This window comes from Dunckerocampus dactyliophorus, chromosome 16, assembly GCF_027744805.1.
Source record: "Dunckerocampus dactyliophorus isolate RoL2022-P2 chromosome 16, RoL_Ddac_1.1, whole genome shotgun sequence".
Taxonomy (NCBI): domain Eukaryota; kingdom Metazoa; phylum Chordata; class Actinopteri; order Syngnathiformes; family Syngnathidae; genus Dunckerocampus; species Dunckerocampus dactyliophorus.
The window spans coordinates 2718807-2745173 of NC_072834.1; the positions used below are offsets into that span (position 1 = coordinate 2718807).

A 26367-nucleotide genomic window follows, 5' to 3' on the forward strand; every position below is an offset into this window, starting at 1 on the left:
AAACTGACAAGGTGTGACAGCACAAATGGTCATTTTAATGTCACAAAACAGCACAAATGTAGCACAAAGGAATGTGATTATTTTGGTTTCATTTGGAGCAAATGGGAGGCTGGGTGAACTTTGGTTGACCTGCAAAAAAATGTGCGATATGTCAAAAATGAAAGCACCACAAACGTTCATTTTATTTGCACAAAACAGCACAAACACAGCACAAACAAATTGGACTGTTTTGGTTTAATTTGGTGCAAATGAGGGGCTGGGCGAACTTAAGTTGACCTGTAAAAAAATGTGTGATATCTCAAAAATGAAAGCACCACAAACGTTCATTTTATTTGCACAAAACGGCACAAACGCAGCACAAACAAATCGGACTATTTTGGTTTATTTTGGAGCAAATGAGAGGCCGGGCAAACTTAGGTTGACCTTTGCAATGAGTTTTATGAGTAAAAAACTAACACAGCACTTTTTATTGCACAAAACAGCACAAACAAGGAGGGGGGGAATGAGACTATTTTGGTTTTATTCTGAGCATGTCGAGGGGCCGATGACATCATCAGCTGATTATGTAATCGTTAGACACTTAAATCTTGAATAACTGAAAAAGTATGACAGCACAAACGGTCATTTTAATTGCACAAAACAGTACAAATGTCGCACGAGCAAATGTGATTATTTTGGTTTGATTTGGAGCAAATGGGGGGCTCGCATCTACTTCCACGACGGAGCACTGCGGCCATCTTGTTCACGTGTGTGTTTCACAGCGCTCAAGGTGCTTCCCACGCAAATTCACAAGCGTGACGGTGGTGGACACAAAAAGTATGAATTATTACTGGATCTCCAAAGTTCTTGTTTTGTCAGGATTATCTGCGGAGCAGAAAGTGTGTGCATCAATCATGACTTCCCGTGCGATGCAATTAAGCAATAAAACCGTGACATTCCTGTCAGGTTTTTGTGTCCTGTCGTTTTTCAATACCCAGGATGAAATCATCAATTAATTAAACGCCAAACGTGATCTAAGAGTCACTTTTATCATCACTATACCTCAAGAATGTAATTTCCATTTCACCTACGTCATATATGCATTTTTTTGTACATCTAGCACGTGTTATTCACAAATGAATGCCTAGAAAGGCACTGTGACTTGTCATACCAGATTTTACCACAGAGTGACGCTGTTTATCTCCGTGGACAGTGGTGTGAAAAGTTTTTTTTTCATGTTTGTCATACTTAAATGTTTCAGGCCATCACTTACGTAGCATGTGTTTTACGTTTTACGTTTTGGAACCAGTCCCAGTCTTTATGTCTATGCTGAGACATGATCCTTTGGGGAACAATATGGACACATTTCACTGCTTGTACCGCTGATTATTTATAAGAAGAGGCAAGAAAAAGCTCACTTTACGTGACCATCATGCAGCGTTCCCGTCTTCTCGAGTTCTCTCTTGTCACTCCTTTCAGTCTTTATGACAGATACTCGACTCGGAGGCCTCCTGTTAATGCTTTGCCAAAGAAGCTTAGTGTGAAATTATCAAGCGTCTGTGAATCAGACACCTGTTTGAGAGAATTAAAATAAGCCCATAAGTGCGTCTACTTCAGCAGATGAACGTGTTTTTCCCCCCAGAACTGGCTCTTTCAATGTATACGGCTGCTTATTTTTGCATTTTTTTACAAACACATTTACATGTGCTTCCTTCCTTCGAGGTCGCTCGAGACTGTTTACACAAGCGGGATTCTCACTGCTAATGAACTACATTCATGTACCAGCACGAGCCCGCTACAAATTCAGTATAAATATGAGGTCGTATGAGGACGACGCTGAATGTAAACCACAGTTTATTTAATTGTATCTGAGCAATGTTATTTAGCTTTAAATATGTTAGTTATACAGTCGTCCCTTATACAGTCGTTATACAGTTATACAGTCGTTTAGTCGTCGCCGTTAAATGGTTACAGACTCTATCGGCATAAGTGTATTCAATATCGTAACTTCTTAACTTCTTATATGTACACGTGTTGCAAGTGGACCTTGCATTCTTTCATTTTTCACTGTGGCCTTCGGTGGAAAAAGTTTTGACACCCGAATATACTTAAGCATAGACAAAAATATACTGGAGGCCGCTCTCGCAGTCGTGAATTATCACCCAGCATTTTCCTGTTGCAGTAAGGGAATCTGTGAGCAGGAGACACAAACAAACAAACACCGGCAGAGGAACCGACACAAAATGAAAAGCAAAATGCTAACACAGAACGTAACAATCAACGGTACAAACTGAGTCGCTATTGAAGTCATTTCTTGACTGAATGGATACGCTATTCATATGCTAACCACTACCATTCCTGAAGCAAGGGTCTACTCGCCAAGAAAATGTCGTCAGCACTTTACAGGTTGCTGCTTTTAAAATGCTTTATTTTGAATACTCAACAAAACTGAAAGGTGGAATTGGTCCTGGGAAATCCAAGCATGTCGGCCAAGAGGAGAAGAGAGCAGATTCACCCCGAACACAACTATGGAGCACAGTAATCCTTCGTTTAGCGTGGTTAATTGGTTCCAGAACCACGGTTTCAAACAGAGTGGGGAAGAAGGACAAAGTAAGAAGCCAAAGACTTACCACTTCCACATGGAATGGGAGCAGAATTGTTTCACTTTACCATGTTGGACATGACTACATGCTGTGTTAAAATAATGTAATCTAAGCTAATATCTCGATTAGCGTCTCTTCCTGGTTTAGTATGCAATCCCTGCCTACTGTCTAAGTGCACTCAGTGAGTGTGGGTTGGATCATGGCGCCTCTTGCCAATAATACAAACATTTATGACTTTCTACGACCCGTCTAATGTCTTTAATGTAAGTGTGACATCATTGTTCTCGCTCATCGGACTATAAAATACACAGAAATGTCATACGGGAGGCACTTGCAGTATTATCCTCATCCTGAAGGGACGGGGGCATGCGTGAGCTGGAAGGTGCTCGTCACTGCCATGCTTCCACAGAGAGGAAAATGCTGTTTGTTTGTTGTTTTTGACAGCATCGGCACCAGCTGGAGAGCAGCAGGATTATATATCCAAACCCACCATGAGGTGATCAGACTTTTACAACAAAGTATCAGAGCTTTTCCTGGAGTCAGTGCCTCACCAGCCATGAACCTCACCAGACGTCAACGGCTGTGGGGTACAATTGGATGGGCCCTGCTTGTCCCCACTGTATGTTTTCGATCGTCATGCTAAAAATCCTCCTCTCAACTCAAACGCCGTCACTTTCAGTTTTGAACTTTATCCAAGAAAATGACGTGGACCAAACCGTTGTGACTTTTCTTCATGTCAGTGTAACAATCTCAATGTCAAAGTGTTTAATGAAATAAATGTACACTTGAAAGAGGGAGTTCAGTCCAATGATTGCATTAAGAGTGCAGCATTCGGTAGCAACCTTGAGGCTTTTATCAGCAGGTTTGCACAACAGCTGTATAATCTGCCCTTTGTGGCTTCGGTCCGTTAGCATGGCAGCTTGTTGTTAATGTGGGTGCACACTGAAAGAAAACATTAAAAACATGCAGAGAAACCCCTCTTTTCTGCCCTGGATTTACAAATTCAAGTTTTGAGCTTTGCTCGATAATCCTGACTCTGCTGCACACACGTTATGTCAAATCCTTCCCTCGTATTCATCACGGTCGCTGTAGTCCCGCACCGATGCTTTGTTCTCCTTCACCGTGGGACGCCACCGCGACTTTTTCGAAGCTGCAATGTTCCATGACATCATCTGGGGAGGTATTCTCCAGGAAGTCCGCTAAAGTTCCTGCTCTGTAGAGCCTGGTCAACAGTATGGATGAAGGAGTCAATCATTTGCCTCATGTGAGGGGTGAAAGGGTCAAAGGACGGCTGCTGGGTCCCTGGGCGCTTGAAGTAACCATCTTGATTGTTCTGGGCACAGATCAGCCGCTCCTCAGTGGGAGTGACATTTAGGAAGGCCGTGATGAGGCGGAGCTGAGGGAGGAGAGCCCTTTGCAGCTCCTCATAATGCACCACCAGGAGGTGGCGTCCAAACTTCAGCCAGCTCAATGCATGGGATGCCCACCAGGGGGCATAGCTTGAGACAAATTCTGGCCATTCTGTGGATGAGAGAGGACAGTTGTGGACATTGTGTTGTCACATTTATGGACAAACGTTTTGACTCATGGGACACATTGGGTTAAACATTTTTGCAGGGAGAACAGGCGCTCTTCACTCTCACACACTCGTCACTCAAAGTTCAACATGGCTCCTCATGGCAAAGAACTCTCTGAGGATCTGAAAAAAACGATTGTTGCTCTGCCGTAAAGATGTTCTAGGCTGTAAGAAACTACATAAAGATGTTCTAGGCTGTAAGAACTCAGCAGTAGTAGCCATGGTCATACCCAGAGGTTGTGTGTTGCAGACATACTGTATGACCTTTGTGAGGTACTGTACGTACGTATGTGGAATGTGTACCACCTTTGCTTTTCCACTGAGCATCTGTTGCATGTCCCAAATGTCCGGCGCACTTGCGGTTGAATTCCGCCATAAGGGATCGATAAGGGTTCCGGATGAGCAGGATGGCGGAGTCGTACATCTCGATCTCTCTTTTCCCGCTCTCATGGGTCTTCACGCAAATGCTGCGGCCATTCCTCCAGAAGTCTTTCTCTCCTTTAAAACCTAGCAGCAGTAAATAGTAAACACATATTAGTCACCTGCAAGGCAACACATGAGACATATTTTCTGCACCTCACCTCGGCTGTACAAGGTGCCGTCAAAGTAGAAGCTTCCAGTGTAGTAGCCCGTCATGAGCTCAATCAAGTGCCGGACCCAAGTGTTCCCTGCACCAGGAAAACTGGAAAGAGCCACCAGAGAGCTCGATTTTTGAGGTAGAAACATTCTCTCCTTGCACCTGGAGTCTGGAACACATTTTGTATGCATAAAGGTAAGTGGAATCACCACAAAATGACAATGCAACCAAAAAGCTGAAGATATACACTAAAGAAAAGAACCGATAAGGATGCCAGGATGAGATCCTGCTTGGATTTTAAGTACCTCGGGGTCTTGTTCACGAGTGAGGGAAGGATGGATCGTGAGATCGACAGGTGAATCGGAGTCTGCATCGTTCCGTTGTGGTGAAGGAGCAGAGTCGAAACGCAAAGCTATCAATTTACCGGTCGATCTACGTTCCTACCCTCACCTATGGTCATCAGTTTCGGGTAGCGACCAAAAGGACAAGATTGAGTTTCCTCCGTAGGGTGGCTGGGTTCTTCCTTACAGATAAGGTGAGAGTAGAACCGCTGCTCCTCCACACTGAGAGGAGCCAGATGCGGTGGCTCGGGCATCTGGTCAGGATGCCTCCCAGACGCCTCTCTGGGGAGGTGTTCAGGGAACGTTCAACCGGTAGGAAGACCCAGGACACGTTGGAGAGACTATGTCTCTCAGCTGGCCTGGGAATGCCTCGGGATCCGCAAGGAGGAGCTGGACTAAGTGGCTGGGGAGTAGGAAGTCTGGGCTCAGAAACTGCACTTTGCTACATCGCAAAAGAAAAGCTGCTCTTTAAATGTTTAAATGTTTAAATGTTAAACGTTAAATGTTTGACAGACTGTACGAATTGCCTGTGAGAAAATACAATTCACAAACACCCATTCCACAAATTTACAGAGTGAAAATTACATATTAAAGGAAATATTGCATTTTTATGATGTATTACTAGATATTGTTATTATTATATATTGTCATAACATTAGTGGGGGGGTTTTCATGAACAAAACACACTTTTGTCCAGTCTTACATTTTTTTATTGTACTCTTTTAAAAATGAATGCTGAAATCTCGGCTTGTCTCGTAAACCCAATCTCGTGTATCATCTCATGTCGTGAGCTGGGTGTCTCGTGACAACCTTGGGTCCCAATGGAAAACGCGGCATACTGTAGTACTCCGTAGCCAGAGGTCAGTTGGTCGCCAGGGTTGCATGTGTTTCAGGAGGGGCTTTGCTCCCCAAAACAGAATGTTTCCACTTCCATGTTTGCGTGAAGGGATGGTGTTGTTGGTCATATTCACCATTTCTCTGCCTCCAAACATGTCAAGTCTATCTGATGCTCAATTGTTGGTCAGGGAGCCCTTATGGACACTCAACCCGGTGACTGTGCTCCCAACTCCCTTGACATCATTAACCAGCTCCTTGTCCCTTGTCATCTTGGGCTGGTCCCTCACCTTTCTCAGGATCATCCTTGCCCCGCCAGGTGAAATCTGGCATGCAGCTCCATAGCGAGGGCGACTGACTGTGGATATTCTGTTACAATAAACCTACCATAAAACGTATGGATTGTTCTTATCTGATCTTGCCTATACTAATTTTCCCCACGATACGCGTACATGCACAGTATACGTCAGATCTTACCAAGGACAGGTGTGTGGTACACCTGATAGTAGTCCTGCTCAGGGGTCCCTGTAGGTATGGAGTTCCTGGTGGAGTTCGGACCGGTGTTTCCTACACATTGTTGTCTAGACTGCTGGTGGAGACTGAACAGAGAGGACGTCCAAGTACAGAAGCAGTGGGGCTTCTTGAACACAGCCAGTGGGAGCTCCTACAAATGAGATGCACAAATGCCTTTTATGACTCATCATATTTATTCACAGGGTGATGTGTCAGCAGGTATCCGTCGTGGCGTCACACGTGGTTCCTGCACATCGACAACGCTCAGTGTGAAATAAGCAGGGCACGGAAACTTACTGGGAAAAGTTTAGCATAATTACAGGGACGCGCCGCACGCGCCACACTGTGATAATTAATCACACATTCGCTGGTAATATTTATATCAGACGTTTCTTTTTTGGGAGAAGACAAAGCAGCATTCGGGATGTCAGCGCAGAATCTGCATTCCTTCTAATTAGAGGAAGAAAAAGCCTGACACTTTGTCCTTTGACACGATAAATGGCTGACAATTCATGACAAAGGGTTTGCAATGTTACATTTGTCTGTGATACCAGGGAATGAATTCAAACCTTGTCTGTGCATGTCTCGATGCAGGACTGGGTTGTAAGGTTGGGTTGAAGTGAATGAACGGGGAAGGTGTTGATCGTGTCGTTCATCAACTTGAAGCAGCCTCGCTGGTGAACGTTTCTGACTGTCAACAAAGAAATGCGCAAATATGACCAATCAGTTTCAGGAGAAACTGCTGATACCTGAATGGGATTACAGTGGAACCCCGGTTAGCGTGTTTTTTTTGGATAACGTCAAAAATTTGGCCCTGGTTTGCATGCATTCTCCCGGTTAGCGTATTTGAAGTGTTACTATTAATACACTGCGTGAGGCTAACTGTGCTCTTAAGCTAAAATGTTCTTGTTACTGTACCAGCCTACTAGCTTGCTAATACATGGTAACAGGAACCGGAAGTCAACTCCGTCGCCCGTTTCTGATGTCATCGGCAGTTGACTCTGTAGCTCTTCGCTGCTAACTAACACAGTTACGTCTCAAAAATATTAACATAAAACGCAATTGTATAGTTTTACGTGTATAAAACAATTCTAAATGCATATAAACGACCAACGAAAGGGATAAAAAAAATTACGCTTACTCGACCCTTCACTGACGACATGATTGTTGCCAAAGACACAACGTGACAGCGAGATCAACAGCGAGTTCTTTTGCCATGAGTTATTTCTTGAATTCAATAGTGTTTCTCCTCTTCTTTATCAAAATGCCGGCACTTGCAACTTTCTCTTTGGCTATTTTGCAACCGTTACCAAAAGAAAAGCAGACACTTGAGGTAAGAAAACACGACTGAATTCAAGAAATAACTCGTAGCACAACACAAACGTGGTGTCCATGTTGATCTCACTGCCGCATCTGGTCTTTGGCAACTATCAGGTCTTCAGTGAAGGTAAAAGTAACCTTAAATGTTTCATTCATCATTTGTATGCATTTAAAACTATAATTACAAAACCGTAAAAAGGTTTTTGTGTTAATATTTTTGGCTTTCTGGAATTGATATTTAATTAATTCATAATTATTTGGATTTACATGATTTTTTATGGGAAAAATGTATTTGTTTAGATTATGTTTCCGTTAGAAACCTTCTGGAACAGATTAATGACGCTAACAAAGGCACCACTGTACTTTTATACTTGACTTACAGTAGATCATGGTCGTATAATTCAGATTTAAACCTCAAAGATATGCACTGCAGGCGTCATACTAATGCAGAGGCGTATGAGTGGAAATAAACTCACAACGTTGAGAGGAAAAACAATGTCATTTTAGTAGTAAAGAGTTGAAATATTAAAGAAAAAAATGTTATTTCTGAACATTAATTAGGTTGGTGGAAAAGTTATAATATTATGGAAATAAAGTCAAAATATTACAAAAAGAAATTTATGAAGACTAATTAAGAAGAAAGTTGAAATATTTGGACATTAAAAAAAAAACAGCAAACATTTTTTAAAAAAAGAGCAAAGAGCAAAGCTGATACTAATAATAGGCTTTTACACCATATTTCTTGAACTATACTGTATATTGAAGTTCTTAGCATATCTCCATGAGCTGCTTTTCAAAATATCAAAGTGGCCCAGGCATCCTTTCATTTTTCACTATGTGGCCCTTGTGGCAAAGGTTTGGACACCCCTGCCTTAGACACTAACTAGATAAGCCGCGAGACCATACTTGTACAAGTATACAAGAAACACACATCTGCAGATGGCAAACACACAAAACCAAGGCAACATTTTGTCTTCACCGTCCAGCTTTTGGGCGGGAAAAGAAATATGAGTGTTTGGTTTTGATGACATGATGTTATTAGCAACAATATTGGGAATATTCTTTTTCCTTGTGGATGCAAACGCGTCTTGTTTTAAAGGAAAACTGCCCTTTTTATTGGAATTTTGCCCGTCATCCACAAGCCTTACGTGAGACATGAACACACACGTCCTTCTCTTTTCTGTGCGCTCTGAAGCTATAAAAAAAGATGAAAAGAGGCAGCTGAGAATGCACGTAATGGGACTGAGCTTTCTGAAAAAAAAAACTCCAAAAAACACCAACAATGATTATTACATAATAATAAGTTCCAGTGATGCCTAAAATGACCAAAATGCAGCAAAATATTGTACTACGCGTTACCATTAGGGTTGGGCATCGTTTAAATTTGATTGATTCCGGTTCGATTCCTCGTCTCATTTCCAGTTTCTAACGATTCTCGATTCTTTTCAAAAGGTAGCGTCATAAAAGTTTGCATGGTTTAAATGAGGGACTGACCAAAGTTCTTGGATGAAATGTCTGAATGTCTCCAGGATTTCATTTTTTTTTCTCATGGACTTTTTATGAATTTGAAAACCTCATGAAAGCCTGACTTAACGATGTTGCTGAGTTCCTACGGACCTCCGTGCAGTATATCAAACAAGCATGGTGACTGGAGTAACACTTAACGCGGGGTCTGGTCAACTTCCTGGCTAGAGCTAGCGTTAGCATTACGTTAGCTGGATCTTGTAGTTGGCCACTGTATTCGCAGTATCAAGGGTAATTTGTTGGCATAAGATGTTGGCATACTTACCTGACTGGTTGGAAGAAGTCTGGTTGGAAGAAGTCCAGCGTAGCGCTTCAAAAACGGGGAGAATCGGAATGTAAGTCCCGGTTCCCGTCAATGTTCGATGCCCAATGCTAATGTCCTGTTACCACATGGTCACAGCTTGCATATACTGTAGAACCCTTAAACCTTGTCGGGAGAAAGACGTGTGTTTGTGTCTCACATAAGGATCGTGCATGATGGGTAAAATAAAAATAAAAAAATGCAGTTTTCCTTTAACCACAATATTGTGCGCGTGGAAACATGGTGACTGACAGCCAAACCAGAAGCGGCGCTACTATGTGGCTTTTTTCACGTGCGCCAACAGAAACATTTCAGCTAGCATATCATTTAGAGGGGATGGTTGCATTCAAGGCTGGGACGCTGAACTGAATACAGCCAGGTGGGAATCCATGTGAATTATTTGCAAAGCCGAGCATAACACTCCACTGCAGGCGAGGATGTATGCATCCTCACTGGGCATGGGGGTAGGATAAAAAGGGATGCAAGACTTTTTCAAGGATTTGAAAGTGGCCCGAGGACACATGCGGCTGGAGAGGCTGTGCTTGCTGTTGTTAAATTGCTTTGTCAGCAATTTGATATTGCCATACTTTGAGGAAGACACCAGAGAGCACAGAGATTCAGAAATAATAAAACATTTTTTACAAAAACTAAAGGAGAATCCCAGACTCTAGTACGGTGTGGGTGTTTGGGTTCCTTGCAGCCCACATGTGCACGCATCCTGGGATCACCTTGATATTCTTTGCAAAGAATGAGGAAGAAAGTCAAATTCATCTTCACCGAGGAAGGCTAGACTCACATTTTCGGTGACCCGGCAACTGCTCCTGCACCTTGTAAATGGAGAGACGTCCCACACCTCCACAGGGAGATCCCCTCTCCCCTCGGCACGCCAGACTACAATCCTCCTCGGGGGCCTGCGGGCTATTGATCCTGTTCCCACAGTGGCATTCCGCTCCATACTCCAACCCTGCAAACTGGTAGCCACTAAAAACACACACACACACAATTTTTTCCAGTTTTTGCCCAAAGCAAGGGCAATCAATAACCTCCAGCTATTGGCCTCAAGCTAAGCTGTCCTAACATCCCACAGGAAATTAGTTAACATTTCAATGTATCGTTTAAGTCAAACCTCCTTTCCTCAAATCTACAGTCACTGATGTTATCGTTATACCTCCTGCTCCTACGCTCATCTACCTCGTTCTTTTTTTAAGCACCAATCACCGACAGTGGGGAAAATAAGTACTTGATTTTTTAAAGTTGACACCCTTACAAATATATGAACATTTTTATTGTAGGTTTATTTGAACAGAAAATCCAGAAACAAGAAGGTTAAATAAAGTGTTTTAGAAAGTATTTATAATGTAAAACGAGGCTTAGTCAGACCTTGCAAGGTTGCACACGTCTCAGGAAGGATTTTGCTTCGAGAAACATCCCCAAAGCAAAATTTGGGTCAATTTGGGTCTCATGTGACCACATCACATTCTCCCAAACCCTGCCCGAGCCATTCTGGTGGTGGTTGGGAAACTTCAGATGGGTCAGTACACGTGTCTTCTTGAGAAGGGGGACCTTGCAGGCACTGCAGGATCTCAATCTATTGGCGAAGTGTCTTACTAACAGTTTTCTTGGTGACTGTGCTCCCAACTCCCCTGACATCACTACCTAGCTCCTCCCTTGTGATTCTGGGCTGGTCCCTCACCTTTCTCACAGCCATCCTTACCTCACCAGAGGAAATCATGCATGGCTTGCATGGCAAAAAAAACGTCTGTGATCGAATGAGTTAATAAATATATTTTTGAAAAAACGTGACAGGGTGAAGCCGCGAAATTCAAAATGCAAAGTGGAGAGGGGCGACAGGGCTAATTTGTGTGTTGTGGGGGTCACAATGCTTGCTGGTTGGGAGGGGATTCAATTGATTTGTTGCACATTCCGTCTCTCTCTGGTGAAATAGAGCTAGAATAAAAATTATGGACAGTTCATATCTTTGTAATGGGGTGGACTTAGAAAATCAGCAGGGGAGCCACTGCTTTTTAAAAATCTATATATAGAACATACAGTATCATGAGTGATGTGAATCCTGCTGGCTCCCCCCATCTTTATCCTCAATTCTTGGGTGAAAACAGAGATCTCATCAAAAGTGACCTTTACATACTTCCTTTAGACGCTTCCTCGTAAAATGCTTTGACTTTTTACTTTTTGCCAGTTGCAGTAATTGGCCTGCTCGGGTAACAAGCAGGATTTCCATCCATGTGCATCTGGGGTGAGTGAGGGGCCACAGGTCTACGTGGTAGAGGTGCGTTTGTACTGTAAGAGATGGAGGCGCTAAATCTGCTTCCATCTAAGGTATTAAGGTATTAAAAGGACTAATTCCTCTCTTGATTTTGCTTTGAAGGAATCCAACTGCTTCTGCACATTTTAACGCAGTAGTGCTGTCAGCTACGAAACGTCATAAAGTGTCTACACAAAAGCATCTGAAGGCTGCTCCATCCACCAACCACTGATGTCATTCCTTCAAGGTTTTAAACACACACACACCTCCTCTTACTTTTGCAACAGATCCAGCCTTAAACGCACTCGCCACTTCCCCCACCCAACCACCCACCCGCCCCATCTTTTACTGTCACCCAGCCACCTGGCTCTCCGCTGCCTCAACACACAGGAGGCTTTCATGAAGAAGACTGAGAGCCAAAGCATTTAGTCAAACAGCGGGGCTTCTGTGGTCTCCCCAAGTGGGGGCTGAGTGAGAAAGCGTTACCTTTCTGAGCAGGTGTCTTGACACAGAGAGCTGGTCATTTTCCGTAGGTCATAAAGCATAATTCCTCCGAGGGCTCGCTTGCTGGCGTTGTGCAGGAAGCAACCGATGTAGGTTCCTGTGTGTGTGTGTCAGAAAATATCATTGGCAACAAAATGAGACGTTCTAACAGTTAATGCTTTTTATACACAGAAGATATTTTCTTTGCATATTTATTTCTGAAAGGGAGTTGATATTTTTGCCAGCGTTCATCTGTTTGTTTGTTTGTTTGTGTTCAAAATAACTTGAAAAGTTCTGAATGGATTTGGATGAAATTTTCAGGAATTGTCGGAGATGGGCTGTGGAAGAACACATTCAATTTCGAGGGTGATATGGACCATCGTCTGGATCCAGGAATTTTTTCAAGAATTCTTTAACGTTGCGAGATAGGACCATTCTCGGCATTTGCATATATAACGCCACAAAAAATGGTCAGAGCACTCGGTAAAAAAAAGTTTTCAACAGGTTCTGCAAAATATCAAAGACTGATCGAGGTAATGGAATAATTCCGAATATTATGATCCAGAATATAAAAAAATAGGGGGGCCTTCGGAATTTTCATCATAGGAAGGCAGCAGATGAAGCCATAAATGATATGTAGCCAAGACACTGTGGAATCTGGAGTTTGCCAACGAATTAGTTGTATCGTCAAAAGCTACGGAGCTACAGCCAGAAGAAAACCGCCATTACGGAAAATGCGATTTTTGTGAATAACTACTGAACTAATATTGATATCATTGTGAATTCAGTTGCGAATGGTATGTTTTCATGGCCAAGGAATCTAAATATGTACTGTAGATAACATAAATGTAGGACCAACATTTATGGTGTAAGTCACAATATGAGGTCTGCGCTCTCGGAGTGCTTTTCTAGTTCTGGAATGCAAAAGGCCCACCAAGCCCTGGGCTAGTTGCCAGTCAATCAAAGGACAAATACAAGACAACCATTCACATTCACACTGTGTTGAACTGAATCCACACACGATTGGTTTCATGTTGATTTAGGTCTTGTTGAATGTTGAATGCCCACTTAAAGAGTAAGTGTTGAATTACACCTCTTAAATTTGACTTGGCTACGCACCAGGCTGCCTTTGTCGTCACTCTGGCACTAATCATTTCCTCAAACAGCGTCAGCACGGCCTTTACATCAACAGGTACAGTGTTCTCACAGTAATTACACACCAGTGTGTGTGGTGAAACATAATATCCAGCTTAGCCTAATTTATCATTCCATACTTCATTCTAATTCCTGAATCTATGACCGTTTCGCATGCAGGCTGTAATGCATAACAAGACAAGATAAAGTCTTCCTTACAAGATGGGTGCATTTTCTTTCTGCACAGACTTCATTTATAACTAGCCCCCTGGGTGTGATGGTGTCGGCAAAGACACGCTGTGGCAGCGAGATCAACACGGACACCACCAAAAGTAACCTTCAATGTTCATTTATCGCTTTCATTCGTCACGTATATGCATTTTTTATTTTTTGATGCATGTAAAACTATAACTGTACAACTATAAAATTGTGTTAACATTTTTGAAAATTGTGGTGTAACTGTGTTAGTTAGCACAGAACTACAGATTTGACCGCTGATGACATCATAGAGGGGCGACGGGTCGACTTCCGGTTCCAGTTTTCATGTATTAGCAAGCTAATAGGCTGATAACAAGGACGTTTTGTGATTAAAACGCTAACCGGATAATGTATGCAAACCGAGGCCAAAATTTCAATGATAACGCTTCCGTACGCTAACCAAGGTTCCACTGTAATTAGTTAACAGAGAAAATAACAGATCAAATATGTAAAAGAAAATTCTCTACCAAAATGTTGGAGGGGATTGTTTTCGTGAGAGTGCGTAAGCACAGTTCTCGTTGACTAGCTCTTTAGCTTCCTGTGTAGTAGTACAATGTGTAGTGAACAATGGCGATTGAAGCGACATCCAAATTCAAGGTTACAATGTGTTCCATTTTTTTCAGCATAAAACAAGATTCCTGCCCAAACAGCGATTTTATTTTTGTGTTGTATGTTTTGATTGCTTTTACCTTCCCTATTTGGCAGCTTAGGCCATGTGCACACAAACACGGATATTTGTAAAAACGCACGTTGGCCCCTCTCTGGTGTCAAAAACGTTTCCATCCACGACTAAACACGGTGAGGCTGCGATTCAGTTTTATGCTGCCAAAATCTGACACAATCTTCCAGAAGATGCGCGGCAATCCTCAACTTGGGCAATGTCCAAATCCAAGATGAAAACACTTCTGTTCAACCATGCATATGACAAGTGAAAGTATTTTATCTGCACTCTTCATTCTTAATTTTTGTTGTTTTATGGAATGATTTATGGAATTATATGGAATGATTGTAGTATGATTTTATCTTTTTATGGAATGATTTTATGAAGTGATTTTACCCCTCTTTTCTGTAGTGCACTTTGAATTACCTTGTGTATGAATCGTGCTCTATAAATAAACTCCCTAAACGGAATGTGTGTGTGTGTGTCTACAGTGTGATTAAAATAGGGGAAATAGAGCAAACGCTCCATAGGCTCATAGGCTCAACCTCATCCCTCAATGTCAGTCGTCTTGTGTGGTTACAATTGCTCTAAAGCCCAAGTGCGATATCTGGTGTGTTGGGGGCAGGAAGTGTCAAGGTAGAGCAAAGCAACAAGCCTCCACCCCGAGCAGCGGGGTGATACGTCATTTTGGTTGTTGTCGTGTGATATGTAAGAAGCTGCTGACACAAGTTGCAATTTTCTTTCCCGGGGTCATCTTTAACCTTCTCAAAACACTTCCACACTTCAAATGATTTTTTAGTAGCCATTATATAAGTCCTAGCTGAAGATGCTGAAGATCGTCAGCTAGGATCTCACCTCAGCTACTGGAGCTGGCCTGGATTGTGCAATTGCAAGCATAGGTCTTCTGTTTAAATTCATTTCCAATTCTTAGGAAAATTAGGCTGATTTTGTATAAAAATAGGCAAGATTGATAGTCAAATCAGACTCCTCCGAATCCAATCATGGAATCGTCGACCCCAGACTGTATCGTTCCTTGTGTGTCGTAGTCGAGTTGACGTGATCGTTAATATCTGTCCAGTTCCTTGACGTCTTTGACAACAAGTACTTCTGCTTCTTGTGGGTCTCCATTTAACTTGATGTAGATTTTGCAGTTGGCACTCCAAGTACGTAGGATTTTCCCTTGCTTCCTTAAGTTACGTGCTTTCATGGCAATGTACGCTTTGTCAGATGCTCATTTATGTAGACGTTTTGTTCCTTTCGGTGTACCCTTTCATCGTACCGTTTCAGCAACGCATGTTCGTATTATTGTGTTGGTGAACTTTATAAAGACGGCAGAAAGATGGTCACTTATTGTTCTATTGAAGTTTCATCTGTTTCTCCTTTTCTGTTCTCAACAATTCATTCAAAAACTGTGACAATGTTGAACACAACCCACCCCATATGCAAGTAGCTGGTGATGGTGGCAAGAGAAAACTGCTGTTCAGGGTAAAAAACCTTGAACACTAGAAGATGCTGCATTATGGTGCAGGAAGCATCTACAGATGCGCCAGCCCTGATGTGAGCCCTACCTCCCTAAGATAGCCAGGGGCCTAGGTCATTGCTTTAATCAAAATGAAGACCAAGCCGAAGGCATTTGCAGCTGGGCTTAATGGAGGGAAGCGGCCCAAACTATCAGGGAGCATAGAAATGAGTGTGCTCAAGCCTGACACTGCGCTGCCTTCTTCAACACTCAGACAGATGGCAGAGTGGGATGGGACTCTTCCTGGCAGGATCGGACGAAGAATACTAACGACATTAACCAAGTATGAGGGCATGTGTCGACGCCACCATATAATGTGCAGCGTGTGCGTTCTTTGGACCTCACGAAGAGCAAATACTCCTCAAGCGGGAGATACAAACAAATCAAATCTCCACTGCTGATTGGCTCTCTAATAATGGTAATTATTTAGTTGATCTCAAACAAGCTTAACAGCATTACAGAAGGCAGCATCACATACACTTGCACTTGCACAATGTCCGAAAATGAGTAGAAAAGAGCAGAGCTTATCAGTGATGCAGAGAAAGTAATCAAACCACAGCAGACGTGGTCTCATTACATGCTGTGCTGACCTAGAACAGGGTCAGATGCTTGGAAACTCCAATTATCCAGCAAGTAGCCCCTACATCTTATTTGTGCCTGCCAATAAATTAAGCCTAACTTTCGCAAAATCATCCCCAAAAAATGCAGGATTTGCATATGCGGTGCAACTTCTACAACATTCTTGCAACCACGACCTTCACGCATCCCTTTGTGACTTTTACTTGTGATGTGTAGTTATCACATAGAGGAATTTGCAACTCATCCCTGCAAGACATGTACTGTACTTCCCTCCAGCCGACACACAGAATTATATAGCTCCTCTTTTTTAGTGTGTTTTATTGCTATGGGTAGAGCTGCACAATCTTTATGCAGCAGATTTTCGAGCATGTTTTCCATAAGGTAACACACATATTTTATGTACTATCCATCCATCTTCTATGCCGCTTATCCTCACTCGGGTCGCAGGTATGCTGGAGCCTATCCCAGCTGACTTTGGGCGAGAGGTACACTCGCAGGGCACATACAAACAAACAACCATTCACACTCACATTCATACCTACGGACAATTTAGAGTCGCCAATTAACCTAACATGCATGGTTTTGGAATGTGGGAGGAAACCGGGGTACCCGGAGAAAGCCCACGCACGCACGGGAGAACATGCAAACTCCACACAGAAATGCCCAACGGAGATTCGAACCCAGGTCTTCCCGATCTCCTGACCGTGCGGCATTTTATGTACCAATACATGAGAAATAAAGAAATACTGTATATATACAAACACTTAGACAACAACTGCTAGCAGTTAATATGTTGCTATAAGTTGCATGTAAAGTGTTTACAGTCGTCCCTTGCTACAGCGCGGTTCGAACATCACGTCCTCACCCTATCGCAGTTTTTCAAAAATGTATTAATTAATAAATGATTGCTGTTTTATGGCTGAATATGGTCTAATGTTAGTAGGTACGCTCAGATCGCTTGGGCACTGATCAATATTGTAGAATTTTCGTGAAAAATCGTGTGATCGGCGTGTGTGGATAAATGCCTTTCAACGGCGATCACCTGTAGCTCGTATTATTGCAGCCTGCAGCGATCACCGCATGCAGTGTAGTGTTTTGGGTAGCGTCCTCCTCCCACTTTTCTCCACACTGCGCAGGCGCGCCAAAACAAAAACAATTATGTCTGCTGTGTCGAACATACCGTGTGGAACATACCACGTTAAAAAGCTTTATGCATTTGAAAAGCATTTGTATTTGGAGTATTGACGGAGTATGGTGAGTTTGAGGCTCACGGTGTGATCATCAGTCCAACAGCAGCTAATGCAGCCAAAATGGTGGACAACACTGGCCCGTATGTGCGTGACAGTCAGAAGGCTAAGCAAATAACCAGAAAAATAATTGAATTCATTGGACGAGATGACCGGCCTTTCTCAGCGGTGGAAGACACTACTTTCTCACTTAACTGGAGGTCTTTCTAGAGCTCCACCAATGTACTCTCACATCCAAAGTCTCCTGAAAAAGGCGTCTCTGTCAAGTTGAGTTCAAAAAAGGAATACATTTACCATGAACAATATAACATCTGTAACATCACACAACTTTGACATGAATCAGTAGTATTTTAGAAAAAAACAACATATAACAAATGTCCTCTATGTGTTCCACCTGCTTATACTTGTGGTATATCACCCATCATTTGACTTTAAATGGGTTCTTTATGGGTTAAATATTATCATTCAACTCTTGGCGCAGGAGCTTTTTTCACCTAATGTTACATTTCACAACCTTTCATTGTAAGACACAATGGAAAGAGACTAAAATAATTTGCAAAGTCAAAATAAAGACATGTCATTCAATTAATACTCCTGCAATTGCAATCCAGAAGAGACAGAATGACATGCTGTCATTTAATAAGACAAGACTATTTGTTTTGTTTCATAAAATAACCATAACCAAAGAATACACAATTATATCAAAAGTGGAGAAACAGGACTTACATCAGACATCGATGACATATCTCGTTTATAGTCATGTGGATACTTCATATGAGTAATTTGTCTTCTAAAGCACAGTAGACCTTGGTAACTGAAGACTGTGATCTAGGTTACAGTATATGTGTTTTATAAGCACTTTTGCCAGGTTGCAGTTACTAAGTTGATCTCTCTCCTGCCGCCAACATTTTTCATCTGTATTACTCCTCAGTGACCAGACAATTGTCAACTCTCTTCACAAAAAACGGATTTAGGGATCTTGTAGGATGCGTTTAAAGTCTGAGCCAGCAGAGTAAATACATGGTATTCATCATCTCAGCGAAAAAGCATTGGCAGGCACTTTAAGCAAGTGTACATCTTCAAGGATGCCATCAAGGATGTATGTCATGGAAAAAGCTTCTAAAACAGGAACTTGAACTGACAAAGAGCCACTGAACACTACTCTTCATGAGAACGAACGCCCCCACATCTGAAAATGTTCTAAATGTTCTCAGGTTGTGATTACCTGCTCGTGAATGAACAATGAAGTATGTTGCGAAGGTGCTATGTGAGCCCCTTGTATTACCTCTGCTCCAAGCTATCGTCACAAAGACACAGAAACATCTAAACAATAACACAAAAAATAAATGCTTTATTTATTATTCATGACTGGAAAACACTGTCTCAGTCTGCACACCCTTACCAATAAGACTTTAATCTCATTTCTTCTAACACTTACTGTTTATATTCTATTTTAGACCAGTGTCATACTTAACTTGTCAACAAAGGTGCACGCTAGGGAAGTCACGAGACACCCAACTCACGATACAAGACGATTTACGAGACTGGGTCCACAACAACGAGACGAGAAAGGTAGGGTTAGGGTTAGGGTTGGTAGGTTGGTGGACGAGTAAGTTGGTAATGTTTGTAAAAGTAAGTGGGTGGATGGGCAGGTGGGTATGTGGACGAATGGTTAGAAAGGCAGGCAGGTTGGTAGGTCATTTGGTCATTATGTTGTTGAGTGGGTGGATAAGTAGATACACATGTGGTGAAAATTGTCGGTACTCTCATGACAAAATCACAAAAAACGAACTAATGAAACTGGCCTGGATAAAAATGATGGCACGCATATCTAATATTTTGTTGTACAAGCCTTTAAAGTATTTACTGCAATCAAATGCTTCCTGTAACTCTCAGACACCCGCACCTGTCCACAGGTATTTTGGCCCACTCCTCATTAACAAACGACTCTAGCTTTCTCGGGTTTGACGAGTGCTTTTTCCAGACTGCATGTTTCTTTCTACAGGGATCATTGAAGACCACATCATAATTGTCCAATGTTTAGCCCTTAGCAATTCTTGAGTGTTTTGGTGTGATTTGGGTCATTGTCAAGTTGAAGGATCCATGACCTGCAACTGAGACCAAGATCTGCCACTGGGCAAAACGTTTGGCCCCAGAATGCCTTGCTGGTCTTGAGATTTCATTGTACCCTGCACAGATTAAAGACACGCTGTGTCGGATGCAGCAAAGCAGCCTTAGAACACAACTGAGTCTCTTCCATGTTTCACAGTAGGTATGCTGTTCTTTTCTCTGTATGCTTCATTTTTTTGTCTGCAAACACTGCGCTGATGTGACTTGACAAAAAGCCCCAGATTTGTCTCCCAAAAGCTTTGTAGCTTGTCATTATGCATTTTGCCAAAATACCAGTATTTATTTTTCAGTTGTCAGTTGTTTCAGTGACCATTGTAGGTTTTACTTTCTTTCACAGATGGCTACCAACTATTTTATCCACGTCTGTAAGTAATTGGGTATACTGTATACTGTAGGTAGCTGGGTCGGTAGGTAGATGTTAGGAAAGCGCAGAGCAACGCAGATCACAAAAACCAATCACTTGTGGGTCGCACTATTGCACTCCACAGCGATCCCTTCAGCGATCCCTTCATGCAGTGTAGTGTCTTACCCTACCTAACGTCTTAGGAAGCGTCAGCCTCTCACTTATCTTCACAGCGCGCAGCCGTGCCAAAACAAAAACAATCATGTCTGCCGTGTGGAACTTAACTGCTAACATATGCCACAAAAACTGTCTCGCAGGGCTAGCATGTTAAAAAGCTTTGATTTAATACGGCATTTGAAGAACAAACACTTGATGGAGTATGGTGAGTTTTCCAGACTCACGGTGTGATCATCAGTCAAACGGCTGCTAAAGCAGCCTTGAGGACAACATTCGCCCGTATGTGCGTGACAGTCAGAAGCCTAAGCAAATAACACGAAAAATAATTGAATTCATTGGACGAGATGACCAGCCTTTCTCAGCGATAGAAGACACTGCTCACTCACTTGCCTTGAAGTCCTTCTAGAGCTCCACCAATGCACTCTCACATCCAAAGTTTCCTTAAAAAAGGCGTCTCATCCTCTGTAAGTTTCACGAGTCTCTTGAAAAAGTAAGTAAACTATGTTTTTGTCTAAATCAAGGTGATTTTATGGTTCCTTTGTTCATATTATATAGCCAGTAGCAGCAGTGAAGCCAGGAATTCTGTGTACCATGAAAAAAAATCACATAACCCCAACCCCCCACTTTGGGCCCCCGGCCAGCCAAGGAACCTTGGAATTGCCCTGACCTTTCCCCTTTATACAGGGCAACCCTGGCCAATAGAACTCATAAAGAAATTGGAAAATGTATAATAATTCATGTGATCGGTATCGGTATTGGCTGATTTCAGTTCTGGATGATCAGTATCGGAATCAGCATCATAAAACCCTTATCAGATCATCCCTAGTAGATGTATAGGCAGGTAGTTAAGTATAGAAAGCTAGGTCGAGGGTCAAGATAGATTGATTCATGGATAGATACATAGATAGATACCTTGCTGGTTGCTTTTTTTGTGGACAGGACTTCCATCCTCTGGACTGTCTGGTAATATACTATGAAACCAGTGGCGATGCAGGTGTTGGACTCCCAGACTCCGGGAAGTCGGCCATTGTTGCCCCACCTTGGCGCTCCCACCAGATGCAGACTGCACAGCCGCCCATCTGGAGCGTGCCCTCACACCCAAACCTGTAGTCCACAGGGTAGTCGGAGGTGCTGCGAGTGCCAGTAAGGGAGGAAGCACAGGGAAGCTTGGCTGGGCTACTCTGATGTTGGAGCGCTGCATGAGCAGGATGCTACCTGCCATAAGGTAGGCAATGCCCAGGCACAGCAGGAGCATCTGAGCCCGCTTCAAGGGGCAGTGCAGCCTGGAGAGCACCAACACCATACCCGCTCCAGTTACAGTCTCTCATCCAAGAGGAGGGCCATTTCATGGATTAGGTGTGAGAATGACAGCTCTGGTAACCTACTTACAACTTCATTAACTTGGCAGGAAGTGTAGCTTTTGGCAATGTCGCAGACATTTAGTTTCGCTCCTTCGCTGGCACAGAGTCCAACAGTGCTGGTGGAACAATGGATGCGTCACAGCAGAGAGGGATTTAATATCCAAGTCTGTGGTCACCAACTCCAGGATGATCCTTGGGGGAAACACCCACACACACACACACACACACACACACACACACACACACACACACACAGAACATAAACAGTCAAATTTGAAGCAGACGTATTTTACTATTATTACTCTAACAAAAGTACTGCATATGCCTGGAGGATTAGACACACAGTCCGAGTTGACATATGCGTTTCTGTCTTGCAGCATCTTGCAACATCTCCCTTGGTGTCAGCTGTGTTGTTAATTTCACTTCTGCTGTTTGTTTCTAATTCATAATCCAGCCTGACGCATGACTGTCAATCTTATACACTATTTTTAATCTGGATTATCTTTCAGTGCAGATGTTTCGTATTTTGCAGCAGAGTGATTATCTACATGTACCAGTATCTCTGCAATCAGAGACTTGTGCAAATGGTCCTTGAAAACTCCGGAAAACACATTAAGAGTGCTTATGAAGTGGAGATTATTACAGTAGTGTGATGAGCTGTTCCATTTGCTTCAGTCTGGGAAGAAATTTAGCAATTATTTCTTAAAAAAAAGCTCCTGAAATTCAATTTTAATCCATAGGAAGTCATGGTGACACATGTGACAGCAACACGAAGGGCCTGATCTACTAAAGGTTTTTGTGTATAAAAACACGTGCAAACTTGACAGCGACTCAAAGATGATCTATTAACAGGATGCACCGTTTTGTGTTTTTGCCATCATGACTAGGCTGAATATATGCGGAATGTGCAAAATACTGGGAGGAGGAGATGCAAATGTAATCATTTATCCCCTGCAACGCGATTTACCAAACCTGAAATCTGAAATCAATGCCATTTTAGAGTTGCTGGAATTACCCTAAGGGTGGATTTGGAGTCAGTCACAAACAGGAGTCATGGCATATCTCCTATGGAAAAACTCCTTGCAACACTGCATTTTCTTGCATCTGGATCATTCCAGTGCACCATCGCATTAGTGTAATAACAAGTCGCGTCCCTTAGTGCAATAGTGTGGATTTTAGTGTCGATTTCATCTGGATATGCAGCTATCTAAGTCATGTGTAAGGAGATAATGCTACATAAATACATTTTCAACATTTTCACATGAATATCATAACCTAATAAATCCTAAATTTAATTGGTTGTAGTGTAAAACATATATTTACACGACATGTTGTAGCACAAAACAGTATACGTGACAAACTAAACTAATATAGCCTTATTATGATGATGCAATATCTCTGCTGGCATTCACCAGTGTGTTTATTTGCATCCTCCGCCAAGACCTTCAATTCCATGGCTTCAAACCTCATTTTTTTGTTTACAGCCACTCTGCTCTCCCAACCTCTCCATAGTACCAGCCGATAGCGGACACAAGATCCTCATTTAAACAGGGGGGTTTGCACCACGTTTGCACCTGTTAAGAATTGTGCAAGCAATCACAGTAGAACCCCTGCAACACGGCCACAGTCTTTTTTAAGTTTGCTCACACAATTTAGCGCTCGTTATTTAGGATCTTAGCAGATCAGGCGCTAAGTGTGCTAAAAAATCAGACCTTCCAGCGTTTTGCCATTCTCGCAATTTCAACCAATCCCTGCAAATTATGTGCAACTTTGTCCAATTCCCACAATTTGCCCACACATTTTGCCCAATCATCGCCATTTTCACCCATCAAATTTGTCGCTAAGTGGTGCACGTCAACTGTCTAAGCCAACAAATGTGCCCCTGCACCACACATTCGCGTCCTCACTTCCTCGTTTACATTGACAGAGATGTTGACGCATGATAATAATCTCTCATCCTCTCTCATTTACCATATCACCACTACAGCCCACGCTCAACAGTTCCCCAATGTTCTCAACGAAAGTGGAGGTAAACAGCATGTTATCTCTTTGCGATCGACAAGCACTTTTCAAGCGTACAACAAACACAAAGAATGTCTGCAACTTGTGGAGGAAGGAGCAGACAACAGGAGAGCAGGTGGTGGTGTTTTTTTTACTTGTTTTATTAATTATTAAATGATCACTGTTTCGTCGTTCACTCTGGCCTATTATTAGTCAAAAAAGATTGAAAGACAAGTGATATGTAGTATTCTGGTTAGGCGTCAGTAACGTTACATTGATGAGACATTACCTTAGATTAGATTACCTTAACACTTCATGGAGTCAGCCATGGCTTGTTTGACATGACAGAGTAAAAAAGAAGATCTCCTCCCATTCCGTGTGCAAGTGGTACATTTTGGGCTTCTTACTTTGCACTTCACCACTCACTTCCTTAAGTTTAGAACAAATAAACTGGAGGCTAACTAGTTAGCTGGATAGCTTGCTATATATTATGAGCGGCGGCCATCTCTATTATACCTGCAGTGATCCCGTAGCCTGCGCATTAGTGCAATGTGTTGTAAACAAAGAATAATAGTGTAAAGTGTAAAGGTGACTGTAGGGGTGTTGTTTAATGTCTACAGGGCTCTAATAATGGTAAAAAAAAATGCACCTAGAAAGTCATGATCAGGTTTTCTGTGCTTTAACTATGAAAATATTCTGTTTATTAATATTAAATCCTACGTCGTGGAAATTCACTTAACGCGTTCAGGTCGGGAACCAATTAACCACGATATACAAGGGACGGCTCTACATAGTTATTTTTATAGTCATGCCCCCCTGGGAGTATTTGCATTTTTTAGTTGTTTTCAGCATTAATGATTTTTAATTGTGAAAGTTTTTTTCTCATGTGAAGCGTTCATATTTTCCTTGCACAGGTGTACTTTGCGATGGCTAAATAAAGCTGGTAAGATGCATTTCTCTATCTTTTTGTTCAATTCTTTTCTTTTTGTTCTTCTTTTTGTTAATTATTCATTCTTCAACAAGTGTCCCTATGTTAATGACACAGCAACTTCAATTGCATTTTTTTTTTAATGAAAAACTTGATCAGGCAAATCAGGCATCCTGGGGGGGACTGTAAAATAGCCCCTCTACAGTTTTGTGCTTGACTTGAACTCATCAACTCCCTATGTTTACATATAGGAAACATTTTCATCCCCAAAATGGCCATGTGTCAGGTAAGGTAACTCATTTCCAAAAGCTTATTTTTTTGCAATTAAAGCTCATTTTAAAGCATCTGAACAATTCTGATGATTTAATAGGGTCTCAAACATTACAATTCAACTCTTCTTACTATAATTTTCTCATGAATTCATAGAAAACAAGCTGCAAACGATTTTGGAATGGTTGTCATAAGACTATCCAAGGCTATGGCTTCCCCAAAATGGTGGTGTGTCACGTAAGCTAGCTTATTTCCAAAAGCGTATTTCTTGCCATGAAAGCTCTTTTTAAAGCATTTTGACAATTATAATGCTTTTATAGGGTGTCAAATATTACAGTTATCTTCTTACAGTGTTTTTTTCCATTTAATTCATAGAAAACAAGCTACACAACATTTTAGAGTGGTTGCCATGTGACTATCCCAGGATATGATTTCCCCAAAATGGAGGTGTGTCAGGTAAGCTAGCTCATTTCCAAAAGCTTATTTTTTGCCATTCAAGCGTATTTTTACACCTGTTAACAATTCTAATGCTTTAATAGGGTGTCAAATATTACATTTCATCTGTCCTTACTATATTACTTCAATGAATTCAAATAGAACAAGCTAGGAACACATCACTATCTGGGTTTTAGCCTTAAAATTGCGATGGAAAGCCAGACGTGACATACAAAAATAATAATAAAACATTCAATAAATGCCACTGTCTCTATGATTTTCATGGAATGTATGTTCATTGCTTCACTTCAAAATACATACTACACAAAAAGTGCATTATTTGACTTTAAATGGCTTCTTATGGCTTAAGATCAGTATACAAGAAAAACAGGTAAAAATCAGTTAGTCACTTGCAAACATTTTCTTTACCCCAGCTGATTTTCTATGCAGCTCAAAGAAGTTTCCATTAAAACAAACAAAAAAACGCCTCAATCTAAGTTCTCTTGCTCTCTGTCTTGCGCGGCCATGGCACCCACAAAAAGTAGGGGTGTTCCCTTCCCATAGAAGCAACAGTTTGCCGAACAAGTTGGTTGAAGTCCACGTTTGAACGGATTAGAGCAAGCGTGCAGCATTATAAAATGGTTTTTCTGGTTCATTGGAGCAGTCGAATGTGAGCAGACTGAGAGTGCATGTATCACATATAAAGAATCACAGGTCTGCAGTCTTCCCCATCCCTCCTCACAATTCACAAGACAATGTTTGAACATTTTTACCTTCGATGGCCGACATACACACAGGACAGGAGCGATGACGTCGTCAATTTATGGTCGTCGTGGGTGATATTCCCGTAAAATGTCCCTCCTGCAGCTTTCTAGCTTCCCAAAGCAGCGTTTATATAAGCTCTCAGCCTCTCTCTCTCTCTCTCGCTGTCTCACACGCACACACGCTTGTTTTCTTCAATCGCTTTGAGACGCTTTGCACAGTGTGTGTGTGCGTGTGTGTGTGTGTGT

The 26367-nt window shown here is 42.1% G+C and overlaps 1 protein-coding gene across 2 annotated transcripts; it reads right to left on the reverse strand.

Annotated features, from left to right (window-relative positions):
* Positions 1 to 499: 499 nt before the first annotated feature.
* wscd1b (WSC domain containing 1b) lies at positions 500 to 26367 on the reverse strand. 2 transcript variants are annotated; one of them, XM_054754694.1, is made up of 9 exons: positions 26131 to 26365; positions 21275 to 21915; positions 12318 to 12432; positions 10365 to 10549; positions 6993 to 7114; positions 6388 to 6574; positions 4740 to 4904; positions 4465 to 4665; positions 500 to 4103 (listed from the first exon to the last, which is right to left on the reverse strand). In XM_054754694.1, the coding sequence occupies exons 2-9, from the start codon at positions 21663 to 21665 to the stop codon at positions 3751 to 3753; spliced, it is 1719 nt and encodes a 572-aa protein (XP_054610669.1). In that variant the 5' UTR covers positions 21666 to 21915; positions 26131 to 26365; the 3' UTR covers positions 500 to 3750. The 2 variants fall into 2 exon arrangements, with proteins under 2 accessions (XP_054610669.1, XP_054610670.1); XM_054754695.1 differs by lacking the exons at positions 6993 to 7114; positions 12318 to 12432 and having other exon boundaries at positions 26131 to 26367.